General features: G+C 45.3%; 1 protein-coding gene and 1 long non-coding RNA gene across 5 annotated transcripts in view; one reads left to right on the top strand and one right to left on the bottom strand.

The window, feature by feature from the left end:
* Window positions 1–527: 527 nt before the first annotated feature.
* Window positions 528–22,849, bottom strand: part of GABRR2 (gamma-aminobutyric acid type A receptor subunit rho2) — a 38,895-nt gene continuing 16,573 nt past the window's right edge. The window contains exons 1-8 of one of the 4 annotated variants that reach the window (XM_082473965.1): window positions 13,583–13,846; window positions 12,251–12,474; window positions 11,106–11,188; window positions 10,777–10,917; window positions 8,515–8,667; window positions 7,064–7,287; window positions 2,313–2,513; window positions 528–2,212 (exon numbers count right to left, since the gene is read on the bottom strand). In XM_082473965.1, coding sequence (XP_082330091.1) covers window positions 1,868–2,212; window positions 2,313–2,513; window positions 7,064–7,287; window positions 8,515–8,667; window positions 10,777–10,917; window positions 11,106–11,188; window positions 12,251–12,465 — 1,362 coding nt within the window. In that variant the 5' untranslated portion in view covers window positions 12,466–12,474; window positions 13,583–13,846 and the 3' untranslated portion in view covers window positions 528–1,867. Of the gene's footprint in view, window positions 2,514–7,063; window positions 7,288–8,514; window positions 8,668–10,776; window positions 10,918–11,105; window positions 11,189–12,250; window positions 12,475–13,575; window positions 13,847–13,929; window positions 14,193–22,849 lie in introns of those variants that run through there. The other 3 variants (XM_082473964.1, XM_082473962.1, XM_082473963.1) reach the window with 3 other exon arrangements.
* On the top strand, window positions 14,131–17,377 carry LOC309666539. Its single transcript, XR_014267153.1, has 2 exons — window positions 14,131–14,294; window positions 15,074–17,377. It is a non-coding gene; the product is annotated as an uncharacterized lncRNA (long non-coding RNA).

Raw genomic sequence — 22,849 nt, 5'->3', positions numbered from 1 at the left:
GATGGTGTCATTGGTTCACGGTCCCACATGATAAAATGCTATTTACAATTCTACATGTTTGCTACAGAATGAACTCCAGTTCACTGTATAAGCTAGTTAAAATACATCTTTTTTTTTTTTTTTAAGTGTGATCAGGCCACCACGTTATATGAGCCTCAATTTATGAAGACGACGACGTAGTCAGAAGCAGAGCAGTACTGGAATTAAATAAGACAACCAAAGCAATAGGATATATTTAACGACAATGTATCAATAATTATCATTCTTTGAGCAGCATTGTGGCCTAGGAGAGTCTCTAGAGAGTAAAAGTTTCTAAACATGTCCAGGTGCCCTGTACCATCCAATTTCCTTGTTTATGTACCTTCATTCTTCATTTGTCCTTGAAGCTGGGAGAGCCGCTGGTCTTGGGCCAGGCAACTCCGTGGAGGGGAAGCTGTCCTCATCAGCACTGGGAGGGGCGGGGGACCTACTGTGACCCCTAGTGTTGCAGACAAAGCTGGTCTCTCACCTCTTCCTGCAACCTAGGATCCAGCCAAAACAGATGACTTGCCCCGCAAACTATACTCTGCAATCCCAAACTTTCCCGCGTCTCTTATGCCTTTGCTCAGGCCGATCCTTCCATCTGCAGCGGCACTGTCTAACAGGACTTGCTGTGATTGCGGAAATGTTCTCTAGATCTGCACTATCGAATACAGTAGTCGCTGGCCGCATGTGGCTATCGAGTAGAGCACTTGAAATGTGGCTCCCACAACGTGGCAAGAACTGAGTTTTTAATTTTATTTAACTTTAATTAACTTAAATTTAAATAAATACATAGCCAGTGGCTACCATATCGGACCACGCATATCTAGCATGTACTTTCTACATGTGCACCTAGCATGAACATTTCTTCTCCAAATCCCCAACCTTCAAGGAGCAGCTCAGAAGCTGTTTTCTCCACGAGATCCAGTCTTCCACTGGAAATCATTCTTTCCTTCCTTAGAATTCCCATTACACGTTGAACCATCTTTGTTGCGCTTAATACTTTTTAACTTACACATAATTGTATACCATATCCTTGACCAGTCCTTTTTCTGAGAGCTATACAAGAATAAGACGATCTCTTACTCTTAATGTGGACCCTACTGTATCTAGTGCAGGGATTTTTTTAATGTTTGCTGCATGAATCTATACTAGAAGCAGAGTAATTCACATTAACAATGAGGAATTGACAATGATTGCTGTGCAGTAAAGGATTAACCTTGACAAAAGAAAGGTTTGGGCCTTGGCCTCTAGCTCCTGGGAGGTAACTTCTAAACCCCTGGACTGTCCTGCCTGATTGGAGGGTCTTTGTTCACCTGGGGGCCTACGGCCATGCCAGATGGTCTAAGCTAACAATGTGATTTATGACGGGGTCTCAGGCTGAGATTTATCAGCTCAGCCTCTGAAGGAACTGGAGACTAAGGTCAGCCATATAGGCAGTCAGCTGTACCCAGATGGCCAGCCCCCAATAAAAACTCTACACTTTGATGGGTTTGGGTGGTTTCCCTGGTTGGCAATACTCAATGCATGTTGTCACACATTGCTGAGAAAAATAAGCGCTGGCACAGGGCAGGTACTCAATATTTAATGAATGGTTGAATGGATGTATGAATGAATGATGTCCCTTAATACTGCAAAATCATGCGAGTTGCCAGACTCACCCAGGTCAAATCATTTCCTGTCTGGGATCTGAGTTTTTTATCTTTCCTAGATAGGCACTTAATCCAGTGTAGGGTTTACAGATTTTTTTATTCCTATTTTGAATCTTAATTTCCTGTCTCCTATCCAGAATGCCCCTAAGCTTGCCCTTCATTTTTCCCTTCCCTTTACAACTGAATCCTAGGCTTCATAAGGGTCTCAGAACATTCATCTGGGAGGCATTTGAGTCTTTTTTTATTGGAGGGAGGCTCTCATGAACCTGTTCACACACAAGAACAGAAGAAGACAGTCCCAGAGCGGCAAGAAGTGGGACACAACACAGCATGAACGATGAGCAAGCCCATGAGGCCTGGGGGAGGGCAGCTGGAGGGCTCCTGGGCTCCTCCGGGAGCCAGGATGCTGCTCGAGGTGGTCCAAGAGCTGCTGCTCTGTGAGGGGACACGCTCAGCAGGTCCACGTGTGGGCGGCCAGCCAGACACCAGAGATGTCCATGCCCTTCCCCAGGCATAGCCTCAGAGCCCCTAGGCAAACACTGACCAATAAATTAAGTTGAAAAATATGTAGGAAGCTGGGAATATCAACCGGGAGTATTTGTCAATGGCGTGGGTGTTCTGGAAGATGCGAAGACCCACCTGGCCCTTCAGAAGCCCCTTCTTCCTGGAGGAGTTGGATTCACTGCTCAGGGCCAGGTGGGCCACTATTTTGTCTTGCCTTTCTTCTTCTGTCAGAATATGGCTTCTCGGGTACCCGGCCAGGCTGTTGGCCTCAGACTCACTGCAGCTTCCACCCAGCATCATGGTTCTTGAGTGGAGCATTCCACACATGCATGGGAACTGTGGGCAGCAAACACAAGGGGAGATGTCAGGCATGTTTAGGCCTGTGAGAGGCCCATAGGAGGCTGCCTGGGCCGAGAGTAAAGCCCATGGCTTCTCAGAACCACAGAAAAGGCAGAACTAGAAGCATCTCCAGAGATCACTTTGTCCAACGATTCTCTATCCTGGCTGTGTATTGGATTCACCTTGGGAGCTCTTTAAACTGGCCATGCCCAGGCTCCACTCTAGACTAATTAATTTATGGCTCCCAGGTGATTCTACTATGCAGCCAGGATCCAGAACCACTGATTTAGTCCAAATGCCCTCAATTGCAGAAGCAAAAACTAAGACCAAGAGAGGCTATACAATTCTCCTGGGATCAGACAGTTAGTGTCAGATTCAGGACTTTAAACACACCTCTTCTGGTTCCAGCCATGGACCTCCACCACTGTGTGCATGAATCAAAAGATGATTAGGTAGGAGAGTGTCCTTATTCTAAAGAGTTCCACTTAAAGGTAAAGGATCATGGTACCTATCATGTATTTTTATTTTTATTTTTTTATTTATATATTTTTTTCTTGGATAATCCTCCAAGTTTTTTTTTAAATTGAAGTATAATTGATTTACAGTGTTGCATAATTTCAGGTGTACAACAAAGTGATTCAGATATATATATATAGAGAGAGAGATATACACATATACATAAAATGTTTTTTCAGATTCTTCTCCATTATAGGTTATAACAAGATAGTTCCCTGCACTATACAGTAGGTTCTTGTTGTTTGTCTCTTTTATATATAGTAGTGTGTATCTGTTAACCCCAAACTCCTAATTTATCCCCCTCCCCCCTTTCCCCTGTCATGTATTTTTTAATGGTTCAGCTGCACCAACAAAAGTATGTTTATGTGAGAAAAAGCTCACACAAAAATGGCAAAATGTCAACAATGTTGGATGGAGGGGCAGGGTGTATGAATGTATATTATCCTATTTTTTCAACCATTTCTGTGTGTATGAAAATGTTTATAAGAAATTATAGGGCTTCCCTGGTGGCGCAGTGGTTGAGAGTCTGCCTGCCAATGTAGGGGACACGGGTTCGGGTCCTGGTCTGGGAAGATCCCACATGCCGCGGAGTGACTGGGCCCGTGAGCCACAATTACTGAGCCTGCGCGTCTGGAGCCTGTGCTCCGCAACAAGAGAGGCCGCGACAGTGAGAGGCCCGCGCACCGCGATGAAGAGTGGCCCCCACTCGCCGCAACTAGAGAAAGCCCTCACACAGAAACGAAGACCCAACACAGCCATAAATAAATAAATAAATAAAATTTAAAAAAAAAAAAGAAATTATAAGGTGGAGGGAAGGGAATGGTCTTGTTTAACTCCTCCCCAGCAAAGCTGGCACCGGTTAACGGCTGGTTCATGAACCCATATTTGTTGGATGAAGGCTTTGCTATGTTGTTTTTTTTTAAATCTATTTTATTTATTTATTTATTTTTGGCTGCTTTGGGTCTTCGTTGCTGCGCGTGGGCTTTCTCTAGTTGCGGTGAGCGGCGAGTGAGGGCTACTCTTCGTTGCGGTGCTCGGGCTTCTCATTGCAGTGGCTTCTCTTGTTGTGGAGCACAGGCTCTAGGCACGTCGTAGCCTTCATTAGTTGCGGTACGCCTGCTCAGTAGTTGTGGCGCACGGGCTTAGTTGCTCTGCGGCATGTGGGATCTTCCCGGACCAGGGCTCGAACCCGTGTGCCCTGCATTGGCAGGCGGATTCTTAACCACTGCACCACCAGGGAAGCCCCGAGGCTTTGGCATGTTTTGAATGATTCTATACAGGAAAGTCCAATGGATTATAACTCAAAAGTATTTAAATATAATCCAAAGGTATTTGATGATAATCAATGTACAGATTATTGAAAATTTAAACGAGGATTCACATACCAAAGTAAAAAAGGTTTGTGTTTGGCTGATGCTGGCCAAAGGTATGATGCCTGCCTGATCCAGCCAACTGACCTTGGGTTTATTCTCAACCTGTTGGCTTTAATATGTTTCTAACCTGGCTCTCAGCCCTGTGGTGCCTCTGTTTTTCCATCTGGGAAAGTGAAATAATGACATTTCACACATTTCCTCCTATTGTCATGGATCTTGAAATACGCAGGTGGATACCAGGAAGCTTTAGAATGCAAAAATAGATGAATGATTTTATGTCAAATCAGAATTACTTGAAGTATTTTTACACTTGAAGAAATCCGTGGTTTGGAGAGCTATTTTTTTAATCAGGCATGATTGTTTCATTGTTATTTCTATGTCTTGTCCCATCAACAACAATAATTAAGTAGCACATTAATACGTTCCTAGAATAATTAACTCATAGATTTTAAGGATAAAAGGTCAGTGAGAAGTCATCTATTCAATTCTTTGCATTTAGATAAAATCACACCCAAACTTTGGTAAAATTGTGAGATATTGTTATATCACTGGGGACTTCTTTTTTGTAAGACATGAGTCTTCTTTTTCCTTGCTCTAAACTGAAATTCTTTCTGCTAAAATAAAAACAGACATTTAAGATTTTGAGTTAGAATCAGGAAATGCCCCAAATTATGGAGAATCTCTATTTCCCACATCAGCTCATTTCTAAGAAAAATTAAGTGGCACCTGGCGCACTGGGTCTGGAAGATCAGCCAAAGAATTCAAGTACACATAGGGGAGCAGAACTATACTCTGCCTGCCGGCTTCAACCCAAAGCAGCGTGAGTCCCCTTTTGAACCATGGTGAACCTAGCAGGCTCCAGTCAACTTTGCCCTCTGCAGAGCAGAAGTCAAAACTCAGGGAGCATCAGAACTGCCTGGGAGCTTGTCAGCAAGGCCAGTTCCAGGGTGCCATCTCCAGAGATTCTGAGCCCGTAGGTCTGGGGTCCAGCCCTTAATCTTCATCTTTAATAGGCTGAGAAGGTGAATCCAGGCCAGTTGCTCCTGGGCTCCCACTTTGGGACCCTCAGCTCCGCTGGGGGCCATGTTAACGTTGTGAACAGTGGTTTCTCTGTGGGGCAGCGGGAGAGAGATTTCGTGTCCTCCCACCGGTCTGCCTCCCCAGCAGCCACAGCTTCTCAGCCTTTCAACCGCGTGCTTGACAACAGTGGAGAACAAGCCCTCACTTCCCAGCTGTCTGTTCCCATAGACATGGAGCTAGACTTGGAGCCCAAAGGGCTGTCCACGGATGATTTCCTCATTGCTCTTTAGCCAGCATCGTATCATCACTGGCAAACACCGGGCCCATTGTATGGCAACAGGTTAGTGATCTGCCTGAGTACAAGTTATGTGCTGTTAATGGTTCATGGGCGCATATCTGTCGGATGAAGGCTTTGCTATTTTTTGAACAGCTCTACACAAGGAAAGCCTAACAGATTACAAATCAAAAGTGTTTAAGTATATTCTAAAGGCATTTGATAATGATCAATGCACAGATTATCAAAATTTGAGGGAATTCCCCGGTGGTCCAGGGGTTAGGACTCGGCACTTTCATTGCCAAGGGCCTGGGTTCGATCCCTGGTTGGGGAACTAAGATCCCACCAGCTGGGGAAAAAAAAAAAAAAAAAAATTGAACAAATCCTCAAATGCTGAAGCAATAGTATTTTGAAGACAATTTAAAATATAAACTCTTAAACAATCTAGCATATTTGAAGACAATTGGAAAAATTTAACAGGTATAATGTGGGCATTAAAAGACTATTTTTAAAAAGGCAACAGGTCCTCTTTCCTAAAATTTAAAGCTCCCTTGGCTAAGGAGCTCCCAGCCAGCTAGACACACATAAATGTGGAATTTTCACGTCTCCTGATCTCTACACCTTTTAGGTAAACACCCATTTTGATCAGTACAATGACTAGCAAGGATTTGGTAACAAGTTGGCATTTTATTTCTTAATGTGATTAATAAGAGTCCGCATATGAATAGAATAGATTTTCCCTCTCTGCCCAGGTGCATTGCCCTGAATTCCCCATTTGCATTCCATCCCGTAGTAGACTTTACTATAGTGCAGTATCGTATAGATAGCATAGTATTTCCAATGAGTCTAAAGGCTAAGGTTGTGTGTGGCTGAATTTTCACTGGGCCAGACCACTGATAAATACAGTAGTTTTTTATGCTAGAACTTTCCTCTTGTCTGTTCACAGGACGTAGAGACATTTTCCCTAGACAGGTTCAGTAATGATAGTGATAATTTATGTGCATCTAGAACCACACAGTTTCAAAACAACTCTCATATACATTTTTGTAAGGGTATTGTGACCCTTACAACAACCCTGGGAGGAAGGTGGGGTGAGGGTTCTGTTATACTTTTTTTTAACAGATGAGGAAACTGAGGCCCAACATAAATGGCAGAGTTGGGCCCAAGAACCCAAGTCTTCCTAGTCTTTGTCCAAAGACTTTCTACTTTCTGGGATCCTTTGTGATGGAAGCTAGAATATTCTAAAACGGATCCTCCTCCTTTTGCACAAACATCTCCCTTTTCTCCATGAAAGCTCCCTCCCGCTATTCTCATCCAACCAGCAGCATGGGCTCCAACAAGGAAACGAATGAAACTTCTCTCACCTTCTCCTGCGGCTTCCGCTCTTTCCGCTCCTGCACGGTGGTCAGGTAGTTGACGGCCGCGTACTCCAGCACCGAGAGGAACACGAACACGAAGCTGACCCAGAGGTAGATGTCCACGGCCTTGATGTAGGACACGCGGGGCATGGAGGCGTTCACACCCGTGATGATGGTGGACATGGTCAGCACCGTGGTGATCCCTGCAGCATCCAGCTTTAGTTCAGCCACTGACAAGGGTACACAGCTGCCCTCACATTTCACTAAGTCCCTTTTTTTTCAACTATTAACCCTTTTATACTGATTTTTGTAGTATGTTTCTTCCAAGGTCTTATGATGCTTAAAGAGATTTTATGTATAATAGTGTGTATATGTCCATCCCAATCTCCCAATTTACCCCTCCCCCTCTGGTAACTATAAGGTCGTTTTCTACATCTGTAACTCTATTTCTGTTTTGTAAATAAGTTCACTAAGGCCCATTTTACATTTGCTCTCTCTTACACCTAATAGGAAGTGGCCAGGGCACGTTTCCACCGCATCGAGGTGTGAGGATCTGCAGGGATCTGCTCCCGCGCAGCCCACCCGTTCTCCTCCCAGCCAACTGCCCGTCCCCTTTCACTCTGAGCCACTTAGGAGCCTGGGTTTCTGCAATGTGGTTGCTCAGATCAGCACAGCTTCCCAAAGGATCTGCTCAGATGTGGACTTTAAAACAGTGGCTATGAAAATCAACTCTACTTCAATAAAAACAATAAAAATTAAAAAGCAGGGGCTACAGGACCCCTCTCAAGGAACCTTCCTAAACGTCAAGGAAAGAACACATCCTCCCTCATCTGAGTCCAGGAAGACTGTGGAAATTCCTGGAAGCCTGTCATACAGGTTTCTTCTTCACTGTGCCTTGCTGGTGAAACCCTCACATGTCTCAGTGCCCAACCTGATTTTGTCCAAATCTCAATGATGAATTGCAAATATTTACTCTGGCATTTAGGGTCTATGAAGGACTAAACCACAGCTCCAGGGAGTACAGCCCTCTCCTTCCCAGAAATCATGAAATATGGGCCCCGCTCCCAAACTCTCAGTCTGTCTAAATAAGGCCAACAAAGTTTTTGTATTTGCAGAGTAAGTTTGGGCATTTGCCGAATTGTCTTATTTATCAAAGTACTGAGCTCTGATACTGCCAGTGGTGGAAGTCTACACCCCAAGTAGGTGCTATCCTTCTGAAATGATTTGAGCAGAGCTGATGCGGTTTGAGCTCCCTGTGGTTTTCACAGTGTAGTCTGGGAAACTGAGGGCAGTATGTGAATGGAAAGCAAGAAGCAGGAGGAAAGTTCGCTCCTTCTGACTCTGACAGCCCATCGGTTAAGGACCCTGAATGATGATTTTACTTCTCCTTTACATAGTGATTGATTGAAAAAAATAAATAAATAACCACCCTATCACACCTTATCAAATGCTTTTACCCAGGGAAACTCTGGCAGGCACAGCTCTGTGGTCGATCCAGAAGGACACCCAGGACAGCATGACCATCAGGGTGGCAGGAAAGTAGGTCTGCAGCAAGAAGAAGAAGATGTGGCGACGCAACGTGAAGTTAATGTAGAGACGGTTGTACCAGCCTGGGGGACACAGGAAGAAGCCAGTGAGGTTCCATCGCAGAGGCAAAACCAAACTCCTTCCCTGGGGGCCCTTCTTCCCCTGTCATCACACTCATCTTCAGCAGAAAGTTAAAAGTTAATGATCCAAGGGACTTCCCTGGCAGTCCAGTGGTTAAGAATCTGCCTTCCAATGCAGGGGAGGAGGGTTTGATCCCTGGTCAGGGAACTAAGATCCCACATGCTGCGGGGCAACTAAGCCTGCGTGCCGCAGCTACTGAGCTCACACACCACAACTAGAGAGCCCATGCACCACAACTACTGAGCCTGCATGCTCTGGAGCCTGGGCACCACTACCAGAGAGAAGCCTGCGCACCACAACAAAGAGCCCGCACGCCGCAGCAAAAAGATCCCGTGTGCCACAACTAAGATCCCGGCACAGCCAAAAATAAATTAAAAAGAAAAAAGAGTTAATGATCCAAAAAAAAAAAAAAATAGGGAATTCCCTGGCGGTCCCGTGGTTAGGACTCCTTGCTCTCACTGCTGGGGCCCGGGGTCAAACCCTGATTGGGGAACTAAGATCCCACAAGCCTCACAGTGCGGCCAAAAAGAAAAAAGTTAATGATTGGTTGGCTTAGTATAATACATTTCCTTTCTAAAATCTAATCTCTCTGAGTCTCAGTTTTCTCATCTGTAAACTGGGTATACTACGATCTACACCACAGATCTGTTGGGTAGAAATTAGTTAATTCATATAAAGCACTCAAAACAGTGACACATAGTAAAAGTTATACCGGGAACTCTTAAAAATGGTTTTAGAAAGAGAGTTGATTTGAACTTGCCAAAAACAGATGAGAAAAGAAAATTGTGTGGCAATGCACATCAGAGCAAAAGAGAAGAAAGGGATGGGGTGAGCACCACGGGCATAAAGGGAAAGCAGGTGTGGGCTGTCCTGACACCAAGGCAACCTTGGCTGGGACTCGCTCTTCTCCAGTGTTTGATGTTGCAAACAGAAGGGTGGGGCTGGGGGCAGGCGAACGGGGAGATGGTGGCCATGCAGGGGCAGACAGTAGCCCAAAAGCTTCCCACAGCCAGGCCTAGGCTTCTCAGCACTGGGACAAACGGTAAGGAAGTGAGAAGTCCTCCAGGGTTCCGTGGCTGCTGCAGAGCTGTGTATTGCAGCTCTATATTGCAGAGCTGTGTAGCGTATAAAGGTAGGTTGAAGTCCTAAATCCCACCACCTGCGAATGTGACTTTATTGAGAAATCGGGTCTCTGTACATGTAATCAAAGTAAGACGAGGTCATATTGAGTTATGGTGGCCCATAATCCAGTGACTGGTGTCCTTAAAGAAGAGGGAAGTTTGGACATAGATGCACAGAGACACACCATGGGAAGACCAGAGTCACAGGGAGAATGCCACGTGACAACAGAGGCAGAGGTTGGAGCGATGCCATAACCACCAGGAGCTAGTAAGAGGCAAGGAAGGAGTCCTCCCCAGAGCCTTCAGAAGGAGCATGGCGCTCAGGCTTCTGGCCTCCAGCACTGTGAGTGAACACATTTCTATCGTTTCAAGCACCCAGTTTGTGGTACTCTGTTAGGACGGCTCTAGGAAACTAACACAAGGGCTGATGGTGAGATTCAAGAAGAGCGGACAAATGGATCCTCTCAAAACTTCAAACATGGCCCCAAAGTCCAAGAAGAGGTCACACTACGCATAAGAAATGAACCTATAGCTCTGAATATAGGTAATAAATACATAGGTAAATCCAGTAATAAATACATAAATAAACAGGTAATAAATAGATTTCCCCATATCGTTAAGTCAAACGAATCAGGTTACAGAATAGCGTGTACACTCTGACCCTACTTTTGTAAAATTACATAATTAAAGCAGGATGTCTGTAAGGGTGTTTGCTGAATTGTTCAGAATGACTACCTCTGGCCATGGAATTTCAGAGGGCAGCAACTTTTAAAGCCTCTGCTTTTAAGTGCTGTTTATGTCTTGTTGGACTGGGCATTATTAGAATAATGAAAAGTTATTTTCATTGGAAGGGGAAAAAGTTAACACTGAAAAAGAATTCTAATGTGTTTTCTTCCCCATTTGAATCCGACCGCGGCAGAAGTTAGCTACCCGTGCTGCTGTAGAAGGCCAGTCTGGAAGTGGTGTGGAATTTCTGAATCAGAAACTGAGACAGGGAGATCTTCTCATCTGTTTTCAGGGATTCGTCCCCATTCTTCCAGTACAGCATCAGATCTTCATCTGTATATGCATCTTTGGGAAGAGGAAAATAAGTTAATTTGACTCCTTTTCTTCTGAGGCAGGAGCAACAGGGCCATCCTACCTCAGCCAGGGATTAAATAGGTCTTATCCCTGGCAGGCAGTACTCAGTCTCATAGTTACTAAAATGGCACAGAGAGGGAATAAGGCAAAGATTTGCCATTACGAATACAGACACTTACAGCTTTCCAGCTCCAAAGAACAGGTCTGGGAGTCCAGGGGAAAGTGGCTGAAATCCATGTTGCACATGGCGGTGACTGTAATCCTAGAACCCAAAAAACCATGTTGGCTCGTGCAGTGAGTTACTGGCTCATATACCTGCCCAGAGTAAGGAGGACAAAGACACGACCAAGGGCAGCTGCCTCTTCATGTCTACTGCAGAAGCTCGGAAACCCAGGACTCTTTTTTTTTTTTTTTTGCCGCGCGGTGCAGCATGCAGGATCTTAGCACCCTGACCAGGGATCGAACCCGTGCCGCCAGCATTGGGAGCACTGAGTCTTAACCACTGGACTGCCAGGGAAGTCCCTCTAAGTTAACTTTTAGAGTTTTGTCTTCTGTAGATGATGGTATTTGCTCTGCCCGGATCCCAGCTCCTGAGGCTGCCGGCTGTGCATGGCCCACGCCTGTACCCTTCTCTGGGCATTGCCCGCATCCAGAGACTCGTCTTCCCCAGAGATGCCCGGAGGTTATGCCCTGCCTCCCCAGCCCCAACTCAAGGCTATTAGCACTGAATTCTGGCGAACTGTACAAGGTGTGGGATGAGACCGTGTAATCACTCAAGTCAGCCCAGAAGCCAATCTGCAGTAGCATCTAATAAACAGTAGCTGTCATTATTTTCCTAATGTTTATTACCAATAAACTAGAATCATAGGCTCTCAGGGGTGGAGGGTACATAGAAGGTCACCGTCTCCCTCAGATCATTCAGGTTCAATTAGTCTCCTAACCTAACCTTAAGATCCCTGATGACAGGGAAGTCAGCACCTACTACGGTGGTCATTTCATCTTTAGAGAGTTCTAAGTATCATCAGAAGGTTCAGACCCTCCCATGTAACCCACAGACCCAAACACAGTGACAAACTCTTCGGGGCCAAAGGGACAGACCACACATATACATTTTTTTTTTTTTAAAGAGGGGTTTTTTGGTGGTGGTTTTTAAACCAAGAGTTGACTAGCTAATTCATTCCACAAATGCTGTTTTCTCACCTACTGTGAAAAGCACAGTTTAGCTCTGACGATACAGTGGTAAATCAGTCAAACGATCCCTGGCGTTGTCCACACATATTAGGATGCCATTGGACACAGAGGCCATGACCCCGTGGACAGTTACCTCAGGCTGTACAGCACCTGCCCATCCGGGAACACCCTCAGCATGATGTTGTCCGTGGTGGTGTCGTGGATGAATGACCTTTTGGAGTGAACAAAGAAGACGTCGGGGACCCAGATCTTCTTCACCAGCCGGCCATCGAAGGTCATGCTCTTGTTGCTGGTGCTGGGGAAGACCAGCCGCTCGTCCTTCCAGTAATGCCGCAGGTAGAGGGTCATGGTGAAGTCCTGTGGGAGTTGGGGGGAGACCAGACAGAGATGGCTTACAAAGCTCTCTTCCTGACAGCCGACCCTCCATCCACCACTGTGACGGACACCTCAGGCTCAGCCTCCAGAGTTGAAGGAAACAGTTCTGCAGCCCTGTGGGACGACGGCCAAGGCAATGGCGCTGCTGCCACAAGAAAGAGAATGGCTCATGTTTGTGCCTCATGAGGTTGGAGCCCAAGAGACAGCACAGCCCCTCCTTCAGGCTTTGCAAAGGAAAATGGCAGCATGCCCACCGCCTGCCCTGGGGCCAGCAGGGCTGGATTCCCACAAAGCCCTGCACTCTCACCTAGACCTTTGCACGCATGGCTCCTTACCTATTGCCTAACCATTCAATTCAACTTAGCAGACACTTCCGGAAACCTGGACAGTCAAGTGTCCCATTTTGCCTTTTTTTTTTTTTTTTTTGTGGCCACACTGCGTGGCATGCGGGATCTTAGTTCCCTGACCAGGGGTCAAACCTGTGCCCCCCTGCAGTGGAAGCATGGAGTCTTAACTACTGGACCGCCAGGGAAGTCCCAAGTGTCCAATTTTGGAGGGTTTCTACCATTAGGCTTGTAGTATCTTTAAAGGCAGAATTGTTTCCTGCCCACCACTGAATCTCCAGAGCCTAGTTTAGTGCCTGGCAAGGCACAATACTGGATGCTCAATAAATATCTGCAGAATGGAAAAATGGGGGGAAATGAATGAATGAGGAGATGGGCAGCTGCATGTCTACTATAATTTCAGCCTTAAAGCTTATCCTGTTAAAAAGTGTCTCCTCGTCTGCATAGCTGGTGCCTGAAACCAAGAGTGTAGCCCTTACACTGTAGCCAGAGCTAATACATGAACGCCAATGAATAAATAACTACCCAGAAGAGCCTGTTCCAGGAGCAGGTTGAAGGAAGGCTGGAAGGAAGCATGCGGTGGCCCACGTCTGCTCTGCCAACCACACTCAGGCTCCTCCTGCCTGTCCCGGAGGCCCGCCCGTGGAGGGGAGCACCGCCCCACTGGCCCACCTCTCCAGCCCCTCTCTTCCCCGTTTTGTCCGCCACCCTTTCAGTTTGCAAACACTGCCTCAGAGACCTCGTACGCGCTCTTGCTTGGCCCTCCCTACAGCTGTCAGGCCTCAGCTGAAACGAGGCTTCTTCAAAGACGCTCCGGTGCCCGCCTGAGCCTGCTGGGCGCTGCCAAGGAGTGAGCGGAGAAGCCGTGCTCCCGGCGGGCGCTGGCGCGCAGAGACCTGCAGAATTTGAAGGGGAACACGTCCGCCTCCCGCGCTCCTCCAAGTGTGGCGGGCCCGGCCCCTCACACCGCTAAAGGGGCGCGTTCAGAACGTAGAGGGCTGGGCCTCACTCCCAGAGACCGAATCAGGAAGTCTGGGGCGGGGCCTGGGATCTGCATTTAACACCCCGCCCCGGGCCCACAAGTTATTTTTACCCGTGAAGCTGCAGAAGCCAGGCTCTGGATTTTACTAAACCTGGGCCAAACTCCAAGTCCCGGTTTCATCCGCTCCAGCTCTGGCCCCGCCCCCAGACGCAGCCTGCCCCAGCGTGGCCCCACCCACCGCAGGCCCCCAAGGGACCTCGGCCACAGCAGCCCGCCCCGGCGCTGCCTGCGGAGCGCGCCTCGTACCATGTCCACCTCCGAGATGCTGTCCAGGCTCTCCAGCTGCACGTCCACGCCCACCGGGATGGCAGGGCCTGCAGAGAGGCAAAGACGGCTGGTTAAGGCGCCTTCCTCTCTAGCACTGCGCGAGCAGACAGCCCCTACCCCCTTCCCAGGGGAGCCTGAGCGGAGCAGGGGTGAGGCAGTGGTTCAGATTCCATGAGGGTTTTCTTGCTACTTCCTGGCAGGTTGGGTGCCTAAGCTTTCTCCATGAGGGCGGGGACTGTGTCTACCTTAAGTGCCTTTCCTGGGCCAACATGGGTGTTTAACCCATGCTTGTTGCATGAGTGGATGAGCTGGATTATGTATGTTTATGCTTCCATAAAATTTTTTTTAGATTTTAATATTAAAAAAAGTCTTAAATGGGGAAAACAAAAAAACCTGTGTCTGTCAAGCATATTAATGAATGCTATTCCATTCACAGGCAAAAAAATGTCTCTGAGAGCATCAGGTGGCATCTGGGCGGGGCCTTCTGAGAGGAAGGCATTGTCTGGAGGCCAGCCCACTGTACCTGGGTCCCCTGGGCCCTGGACAGGGAGTGCAGGACTAGGGCCTGCCGACCCACCGTGGTCTGAGCTGGGAGAAGCTTAGGGTGGCAGGGGGAGTCTGGGTCTCAGGGAATGAGGACTGGGAGGGCCGGGGACTTTGGCTGAGGGCAGGGGAGGAGGATCAGAGATCCTGACAGGCTCTGGTGGGCCAGGGCACTGAATGGGCTCACCGGCTCTCCCCAAACCTCCCCCCTGGTAGGTTTGCTAAGACTTGCAATCCCACCATGAAAGATTTGGGGCTTTTGGCTGAGCCCGTTAGAATGGGAGCATTTTATTTATTACTGGTGGGATTTAGTGGCTATTTTCTGTGTTCTTAAACATGAAAGCAAATGAGCACAACCTTTTTTTTTTTTTTTTTTTTAAACCAGGGATCGAACCCGGGCCCACAGCAGTTCCAGCCGTCCTTTGGAGAGAAATTTGATGAAGGCTGTGAGGGTGGCGTTCAGGCTCTGGAGGTATTGCCCACATGGGAGTGCAGGTCTGGCTCCAAGGATCCTGGGTTGTTGGAAAACATCTGTGTGCTCAGGAGGCTCCAGAGCTGCACTCGGGGACTCGCACCCCAAGCTTGAACGGGACCAACAGCTCTGCCCTCCTTGGTCCAAGTGCAATGGAGATGACCTTTGCCTTTGACTTGCCCCGCAGCCCAAGACTAACGCTCCGCCCCCAGGTTCTCCCGAGCTCTTCATTTTGTGGCCCTTCCCAACCTGATTTTCGAGAAATTCTTCCAAATTACTGGTCTTTCTCCTTTTTCCCGTGAACAGTTTTATGTTTAGAGTATGACTGAGTCCTATAAGGTGTTAGAAAGAAAATAAGCTAACTAGGCATTTGTGCCTTAGCCCATGAACACTGACGTGGGTTTTTTACTTTCAGAGAGGGATCTGGTGAGCCAAATGGAAGTCACTGGTGGAATTTCAGGCAGTATAGCCAGTGAGGCAACAAATTCAGAAGGGAAATATGTGTTTAGCCAAGAGCTTTTCTTGGTTCCTAGACTTTCTGCAATTATTTCTCCTCACATGGTCCTGGAGAGCACACGTTAGGGATTTATCCATTTTTGAAATAAAGCTATATGTCATTTCTTCTCCACTGACTCTACAACAATAAATGTGAGGTAGAATTTTAAGACAAATTAAAACAGAATTTGCCAACAGGCATCCTGCCCTAAATGAAGGTGTTTTTCAAGCAGAAGGAGTATCATCCAGAAAGAAAGCTGGAGATGCAAGAATGAATAAAGACCAACAAAAATAGTGAATATATGTATGATTCTAAGGGAACACTGACTATATAAAACAATATTAACCATGTGTTGTAAGATTGAAAAAACTAAATAAAAATACACAACGTTTAAGAAGGGAGAGGTATAAATGGAGTGAAAGTGTTCTGAGGTCTTTGCATTGTCTGGAGGACAGTAAAAATAATTAATTAACATACTAGTACTCTAAGCCAAAGATTCATGTTGTTTTCTAGGGAACCACAAAAAAAAGTAGTAAGGGTATATATTTTCAAAACTAAAATAGGAAAGCCAAAATAGGTATAATCAAAAATAATCAGTCTAAAAGAAAGCAAGAAAGGAAGGAGAAAAAAAAAGAGAACATAAAGAATAGGTTGGACAATAAAAAGGATATGATAGGATGATAGATTTAGAACCAATGTATAAATTATTCAATAAATGTAAATGGTCTAAATGCTCCAGTTAAATATATTCATACTTGATAATTCAGAAATGTTGAAAGTTTATCAAGCTGGATCAAGAAACAAAATCTGGGACTTCCCTGGCAGTCCAGTGGTTAGGACTCCATGCTTGCACTGCAGGGGGCACGGGTTCGATCCCTGGAACCCTGGTTCAGGAACTAAGATTCCGCAGGCCACGTGGTATGGCCAAAAACAAACGAACAAACAGAAAGTCATCAAGCTGCACTTCTGTTGTCTGACTCTTCCATTAAATATATCTTCTTTAAAAAAACAAAACAAATACAAACAAACAAACAAAAAGAAACAAAATCCAGCTTCATGCTGTTTAAAGAGACACACTGAAAATATAAGAGGGAGGGACTTTCCTGGCGGTCCAGTGGTTGGTTAAGACTCCATGCTTCCACTGCAGAGGGTGCAGGTTCAGTCTCTGGTCTGGGAACTAAGATCCCACATGCCACAGTGTGGCCAAAAAAAAAAAAAGAAAATATAAGATGGAGAAAAGATAAGATACAACATGAAAGGATGCAAACATACAACATGCAAAGAATAAATAAAAGAAAGTGGGTGTAGCTATATTATATCAAGTAAAGTAGACTTAAAGACAGATGAAATAGACATAAGAGGGTCATTTCATAATAATAAATTATTCAATTCACCAATAAAATATAACAATTCTTAATTTGTGTGCATTTAATGATACTGAAATAGCATAAACTAAAAATACCTAAGTGTACTAAACACAAAAATGTTTTAAAAATTAAGATTGAGATTTTTTACATAAAACTGGAAACTTTTGGAATCAATCAATATAATTTTCCACATTTGCAGATTAAGATACAGGAAAAGCCTTTGCTAAAATCAGTACCCGTTTATAATTTTGAAAAATATAGGAATAGAAAGGAACTTCCTTAATCTGAAAAGGGATAACTACCAAAAAATAGCTACAGTAAACATCATATTTAATGATAAAATGTTGTAAGATTTCCTTTAAGATTGAGTATGTCTGTTAATGCGACTTCTGTTCAACATTGTTCTAAAGGTCCTAGACAATATAATAAGGCAAGAAATGAAAAAAAATTATGACAACTAGGACAAAAGAGCCATTATTTGTATAAGATTGCGTATATAAATTTTTTAAAAATCAGCAGATAAATTGTTAGACTTAATATGAGATTTTAATGAGGATGTTGAATACAAGGTCAGTATACAAATATCAGTTGTATTGCTATACGCCAGCAAAGTTAGAAAAAGAAATTTTTTCAAAAATACCACTTACGAGTAGCATCAAAAATACTTAGGAATAGGTACCTAGAAATAAATCTAACAAAATATCTGAATGTCCTCTATGAAGAAAACTATGAAATACTGAGAGAAATGAAAGAAGACCTAAGTAATAATGTTCATGGATTGGAAGATTCAATATTGTAAAGATATTAATTACCCCATATTAAACTATAGACTCAATGCAATTCTAATCAAAACCCCCTTAGATTTTCTTGTGGAACTTGGCAAAGAGATTATTAGGAAATTCAAAGTTCCAATGGCAGTCCTTCTTGAAGGAAAAGAGGGTGGGAGGATTTGCTCTACCAGATATCAAGATTTACTATAGAAATACAGTAATAAGTGGTGAAGCACCAGCCTAAAAACAGACAAATTGACAAATGGAACAGAGTGGAGAGTCCAGAAACAGACACATACCTTTATGTACACCTGACTTATTATAAAGATATCACTGCAGGGCTTCCCTGGTGGCGCAGTGGTTAAGAACCTGCCTGCCAATGCAGGGGACATGGGTCCCTGGTCCAGGAAGATCCCACATGCCACGAACAACTAAGCCCATGAGCCACAACTACTGAGCCCTGTGCCACAACTACTGAAGCCCGCGCACCTAAAGCCCGTGTTCCGCAACGAGAAGCCACTGCAAATGAGAAGCCAGCGCATCGCTGAGTCATATATGTACCACATCTTCTTTATCCATTCATCTGTCGATGGGCATTTAGGTTGATTCCATGACCTGGCTCTTGTAAATAGTGCTGCAGTGAACATTGGGGTGCATGTGTCTTTTTGAATTATGATTTTCTCTGTGTATAGGCCCAGTAGTGGGATTGAGGGTTCCCTTTTCTCCACACCCTCTCCAGCATTTGTTCTTTGTAGATTTTCTGATGATGCCCATTCTAACTAGTGTGAGGTGATACCTCATTGTAGTTTTGATTGGCATTTCTCTAATAATTAGTGATTTCGTGCAGCTTTTCATGTGCCTCTTGGCCATCTATATGTCTTCTTTAGAAATGTCTATTTAGGTCTTCTGCCCATTTTTGGATTGGGTTGTTTGTTTTTTTGATGTTGAGCTGCATGAGCTGTTTATGTATTTTGGAGATTAATCCTTTGTTGATTCGTTTGCAAATATTTTCTCCCATTCTGAGGGTTGGCTTTTGGTCTTATTTACAGTTTCCTTTGCTGTGCAAAAGCTTTTAAGTTTCATTAGGTCCCATTTGTTTATTCTTGTTTTTATTTCCATTTCTCTAGGAGGTGGGTCAAAAACGATCTTGCTGTGATTTATGTCAAAGAGTGTTTTTCCTACGTTTTCCTCTAAGAGTTTTATAGTGTCCGGTCTTACATTTAGGTCTCGAATCCATTTTCAGTTTATTTTTGTGTATGGTGTTAGGGAGTGTTCTAATTTCATTCTTTTGCATGTAGCTGTCCAGTTTTCCCAGCACCACTTATTGAAGAGACTGTCTTTTCTCCATTGTATATCCTTGCCTCCTTTGTCATAGATTAGTTGACCGTAGGAGCGTGGGTTTATCTCTGGGCTTTCTATCCTGTTCCATTGATCTATATTTCTGTTTTTGTGCCAGTACCATATTGTCTTAATTACTGTAGCTTTGTAGTATAGTCTGAAGTCAGGGAGTCTGATTCCTCCAGCTCCGTTTTTTTCCCTTCAAGATTGCTTTGGCTATTTGGGATCTTTTGTGTCTCCATACAATTTTTAAGATTTTTTTGTTCTAGTTCTGAAAAAAAGCCATTGGTAATTTGATAAGGATTGCACTGAATCTGTAGATTGCTTTGGGTAGTATAGTCATTTTCACAATATTGATTCTTCCAATCCAAGAACATGGTATATCTCTCCATCTGTTTGTATCATCTTTAATTTCTTTCATCAGTGTCTTATAGTTTTCTGAGTACAGGTCTTTTACCTCCTTAGGTAGGTTTATTCCTAGGTATTTTATTCTTTTTGTTGCAATGGTGAATGGGATTGTTTCCTTAATTTCTCTTTCTGATCTTTCATTGTTAGTGTATAGGAATTCAAGAGATTTCTGTGCATTAATTTTGTAACCTGCAACTTTACTAAGTTCATTGATTAGCTCTAGTAGCTTTCTGGTGGCACATTTAGGATTATCTATGCATAGTATCATGTCATCCGCAAACAATGACAGTTTTAATTCTTCTTTTCCAATTTGTATTCCTTTTATTTCTTTTTCTTCTCTGATTGCCATGGCTAGGACTTCCAAAACTATGTTGAATAATAGTGGTGAGAGTGGACATCCTTGTCTTGTTCCTGATCTTAAAGGAAATGGTTTCAGTTTTTCACCATTGAGAATGATGTTTGCTGTAGGTTTGTCATATATGGCCTTTATTATGTTGAGGTAGGTTCCCTCTATGCCCACTTTATGGAGAGTTTTTATCATAAATTGGTGTTGAATTTTGTCAGAAGCTTTTTCTGCATCTATTGAGATGATAATATGGTTTTTATTCTTCAATTTGTTAATATGGTGTATCACATTGATTGATTTGCATATATTGAAGAATCCTTGCATCCCTGAGATAAATCTCACTTGATCATGGTGTATGATCCTTTTAATGTGTTGTTGGATTCTGTTTGCTAGTATTTTGTTGAGGATACTTGCATCTATATTCATCTGTGATATTGGTCTGTAATTTTCCTTTTTTGTAGCACTTTGTCTGATTTTAGTATCAGGGTGACGGTGGCCTCTTAGACTGAGTTTGGGAGTGTTCCTTCCTCTGCAATTTTTTGGAAGAGTTTGAGAAGGATGGGTGTTAGCTCTTCTCTAAATGTTTGAATTCACCTGTGAAGCCATCTGGCCCTGGACTTTTGTTTGTTGGAAGATTTTAAATTACAGTTTCAATTTCATTACTTGTGATTGGTCTGTTCATATTTTCTATTTCTTCCTGGTTCAGTCTTGGAAGGTTATACCATTCTAAGAATTTGTCCGTTTCTCGCAGGTTGTCCATTTTATTGGCATAGAGTTGCTTGTAGTCGTCTCTAACAATGCTTTGTATTTCTGTGGTGTTCGTTGTAACTTCTTTTTCATTTCTAATTTTATTATTTGAGTCCTCTCCCTCTTCTTCTTGATGAGTCTGGCCACTCTCGCCTTTTGAGATGGACCTCATTCTGTCTATGGAATGTGTATCTCTCTATATAAATCCACTTCTTACATATCACTTTGTCTCTCACTGAATTCTTTCTGCGCTAAGACATAAAGAACCTGAGCTTCAGTAAGTCCTGAGACCAGGTGTGTGATTTCAATGAAAAGACAGTGAGTTCAAGTTCCAATCTGAGTTGTGCAGTTTCAACATGGATCCAAATAGCTGAGAGTTGTTTCCTGTTAGAGGAAAGGAATTAAACTGGGCTCTAGGCAGGGACAGGCTGTCAGATGAAGCAGGACAGCGCAAGGGGGCCACCATGGACAGATGTTCATGGCAGACTCGAGCACGGACGTGCAGGGAGAGAGAGCCTTCTACGACAGAAGAGTCCTGTCAGGGGGAGGTAAACTGGGGAGGCAGCTGGGCCAGACGGTGGAACTTTCGGGACACAGAGGGGAGAGGCGGGGCTGCATTTCATCCCGTAGAATATGGGAAGCCCTGAAGTTTCTGAGGGAGCAGCGCAGGGAAGGGGTGTTTCCAGAAGGTGAATTTGGCTACGAGGGGGGGTTTGGGGGCCATGGTGTTGGTGTCGGTAATGCTTCCAACCTTGTTATCATTATCATCCACGAAAGAGAAAATTTTATTTATTTAAGTATCAATTCATTTAAATTTAAATTAAATACTAAGGAATAAGATGGGAAGGGAAGGTGGAGCTTTGGAGGGCCACAACCATTGTAATGTCTAAGATTTTTTTCACCCCCCAAGAAGGCATTGAGAATGTGTGGTGTGAGGGGGCAGATCTGAGAGACACTGTGATGCATGAATTGATTCAACTTGGTTGATCTAGGAGGGGGAAGGGCAGGAAGGAGGGGGGCAAAATCAGCAAGGTCTCCGCAGCTCCCTGCCTGAGTCGCCTAAGAGAAAGCTGACAGAAAATCAGCAGGTTCACTAAGTGAAGGCGGGAAGTATGGGTTTTGCAATTATCTCAAGGAAGCACAGGAGCCAATGTTTCGTCTCCTAAATTCAGCCCTTTGGTGGTTGGATGTGGTGCAGGAAGCGTTCTCCTGCGCTCTAGAAGCTGACATGGGGAGAGTACTGCAGGCCCAGCCACTGCCGCAACCTGCCCCTGGTCCCATCTTCCCCGCTCACTCAATCTCGGCCGGTCCAGCCATTGCCCCTCTGGGAAAGCAGACCCACACTCCGCCCTGCTCTGTGCTGGGCAGCTGACCACTAAGGGCAGCGTCCACATTTACAAACCCACCCCCAGGCAGGAGCACAAGTGGGGGCCCATATGCCACATGCTTGAATGTCTAAAGGTTATAAATCAAGTTAAGAAACTGCAAAATGATATATAGCCTCGCCTACTGTTTTGACAAATACACGTTCATGTCAACCCAGAAGGCCAAGCCCAACCTCAGAGCTCTGACTCCTGGGAGCTCCGACCGGGACATGGCAGGGCAGGGAGAGCGGGCCCAGCTCCGGAGCTGCCCTTTTCCCACCATAGCAGCAGCCGGCACAGAGAAGACCCTGGCGTGTGCTGGTGGACACCCCCGCCCACTATCTGAGCTCTATCGAAAGCCGTCTGAAAGGCAGCCCTCAGCCCCCTCTCAGCACTGGGGAGGGGGGGAGGGGAGGGGGGACCCCGCATGCGCAGTACAGCCCCCACCCCCACCCCCGGGGCTTGCCTAGGGAGGAGGCCCGGGCAGGTCCCGAGGTGGGCTCCGGGCTGTGTGGACGTGATTCTGGGTCCCAGTACCCAAGTGTGGCCTAGAAGGGAAATCTCAGGTGGGCACGTCCTCTTGACCCACAGACCACGCCCTGAGTGCAGGTGAGTGATCACACAGGACCCCCTTGCCTTGGCCTATGGCCACTGTTCAGGGCGGGCCCTTGTCTTCTGCCCTCGGGTTGGTTCAGCCAATGAAGGTGCCAGCAGGTCTCAGAAGGCTGGAGGAGACTGAGAGGAACTGATTCTCTCCCCCAGCCCTCCCTGCAGGCTTCATGGGCCCACCCTCTCCTGGACGCCAGGGCTCCCCTGTAAGGCAGCCCCTTCCCAGGGCTCTTGGTCTTTTCCA

The sequence above is a fragment of the Balaenoptera physalus genome (assembly GCF_965194825.1).
Source record: "Balaenoptera physalus genome assembly, chromosome: 9".
In the NCBI taxonomy this organism is placed as follows: domain Eukaryota; kingdom Metazoa; phylum Chordata; class Mammalia; order Artiodactyla; family Balaenopteridae; genus Balaenoptera; species Balaenoptera physalus.
The sequence above is the reverse complement of the archived record's forward strand: the minus strand, read 5'-3'. Positions and strand labels throughout refer to the sequence as shown.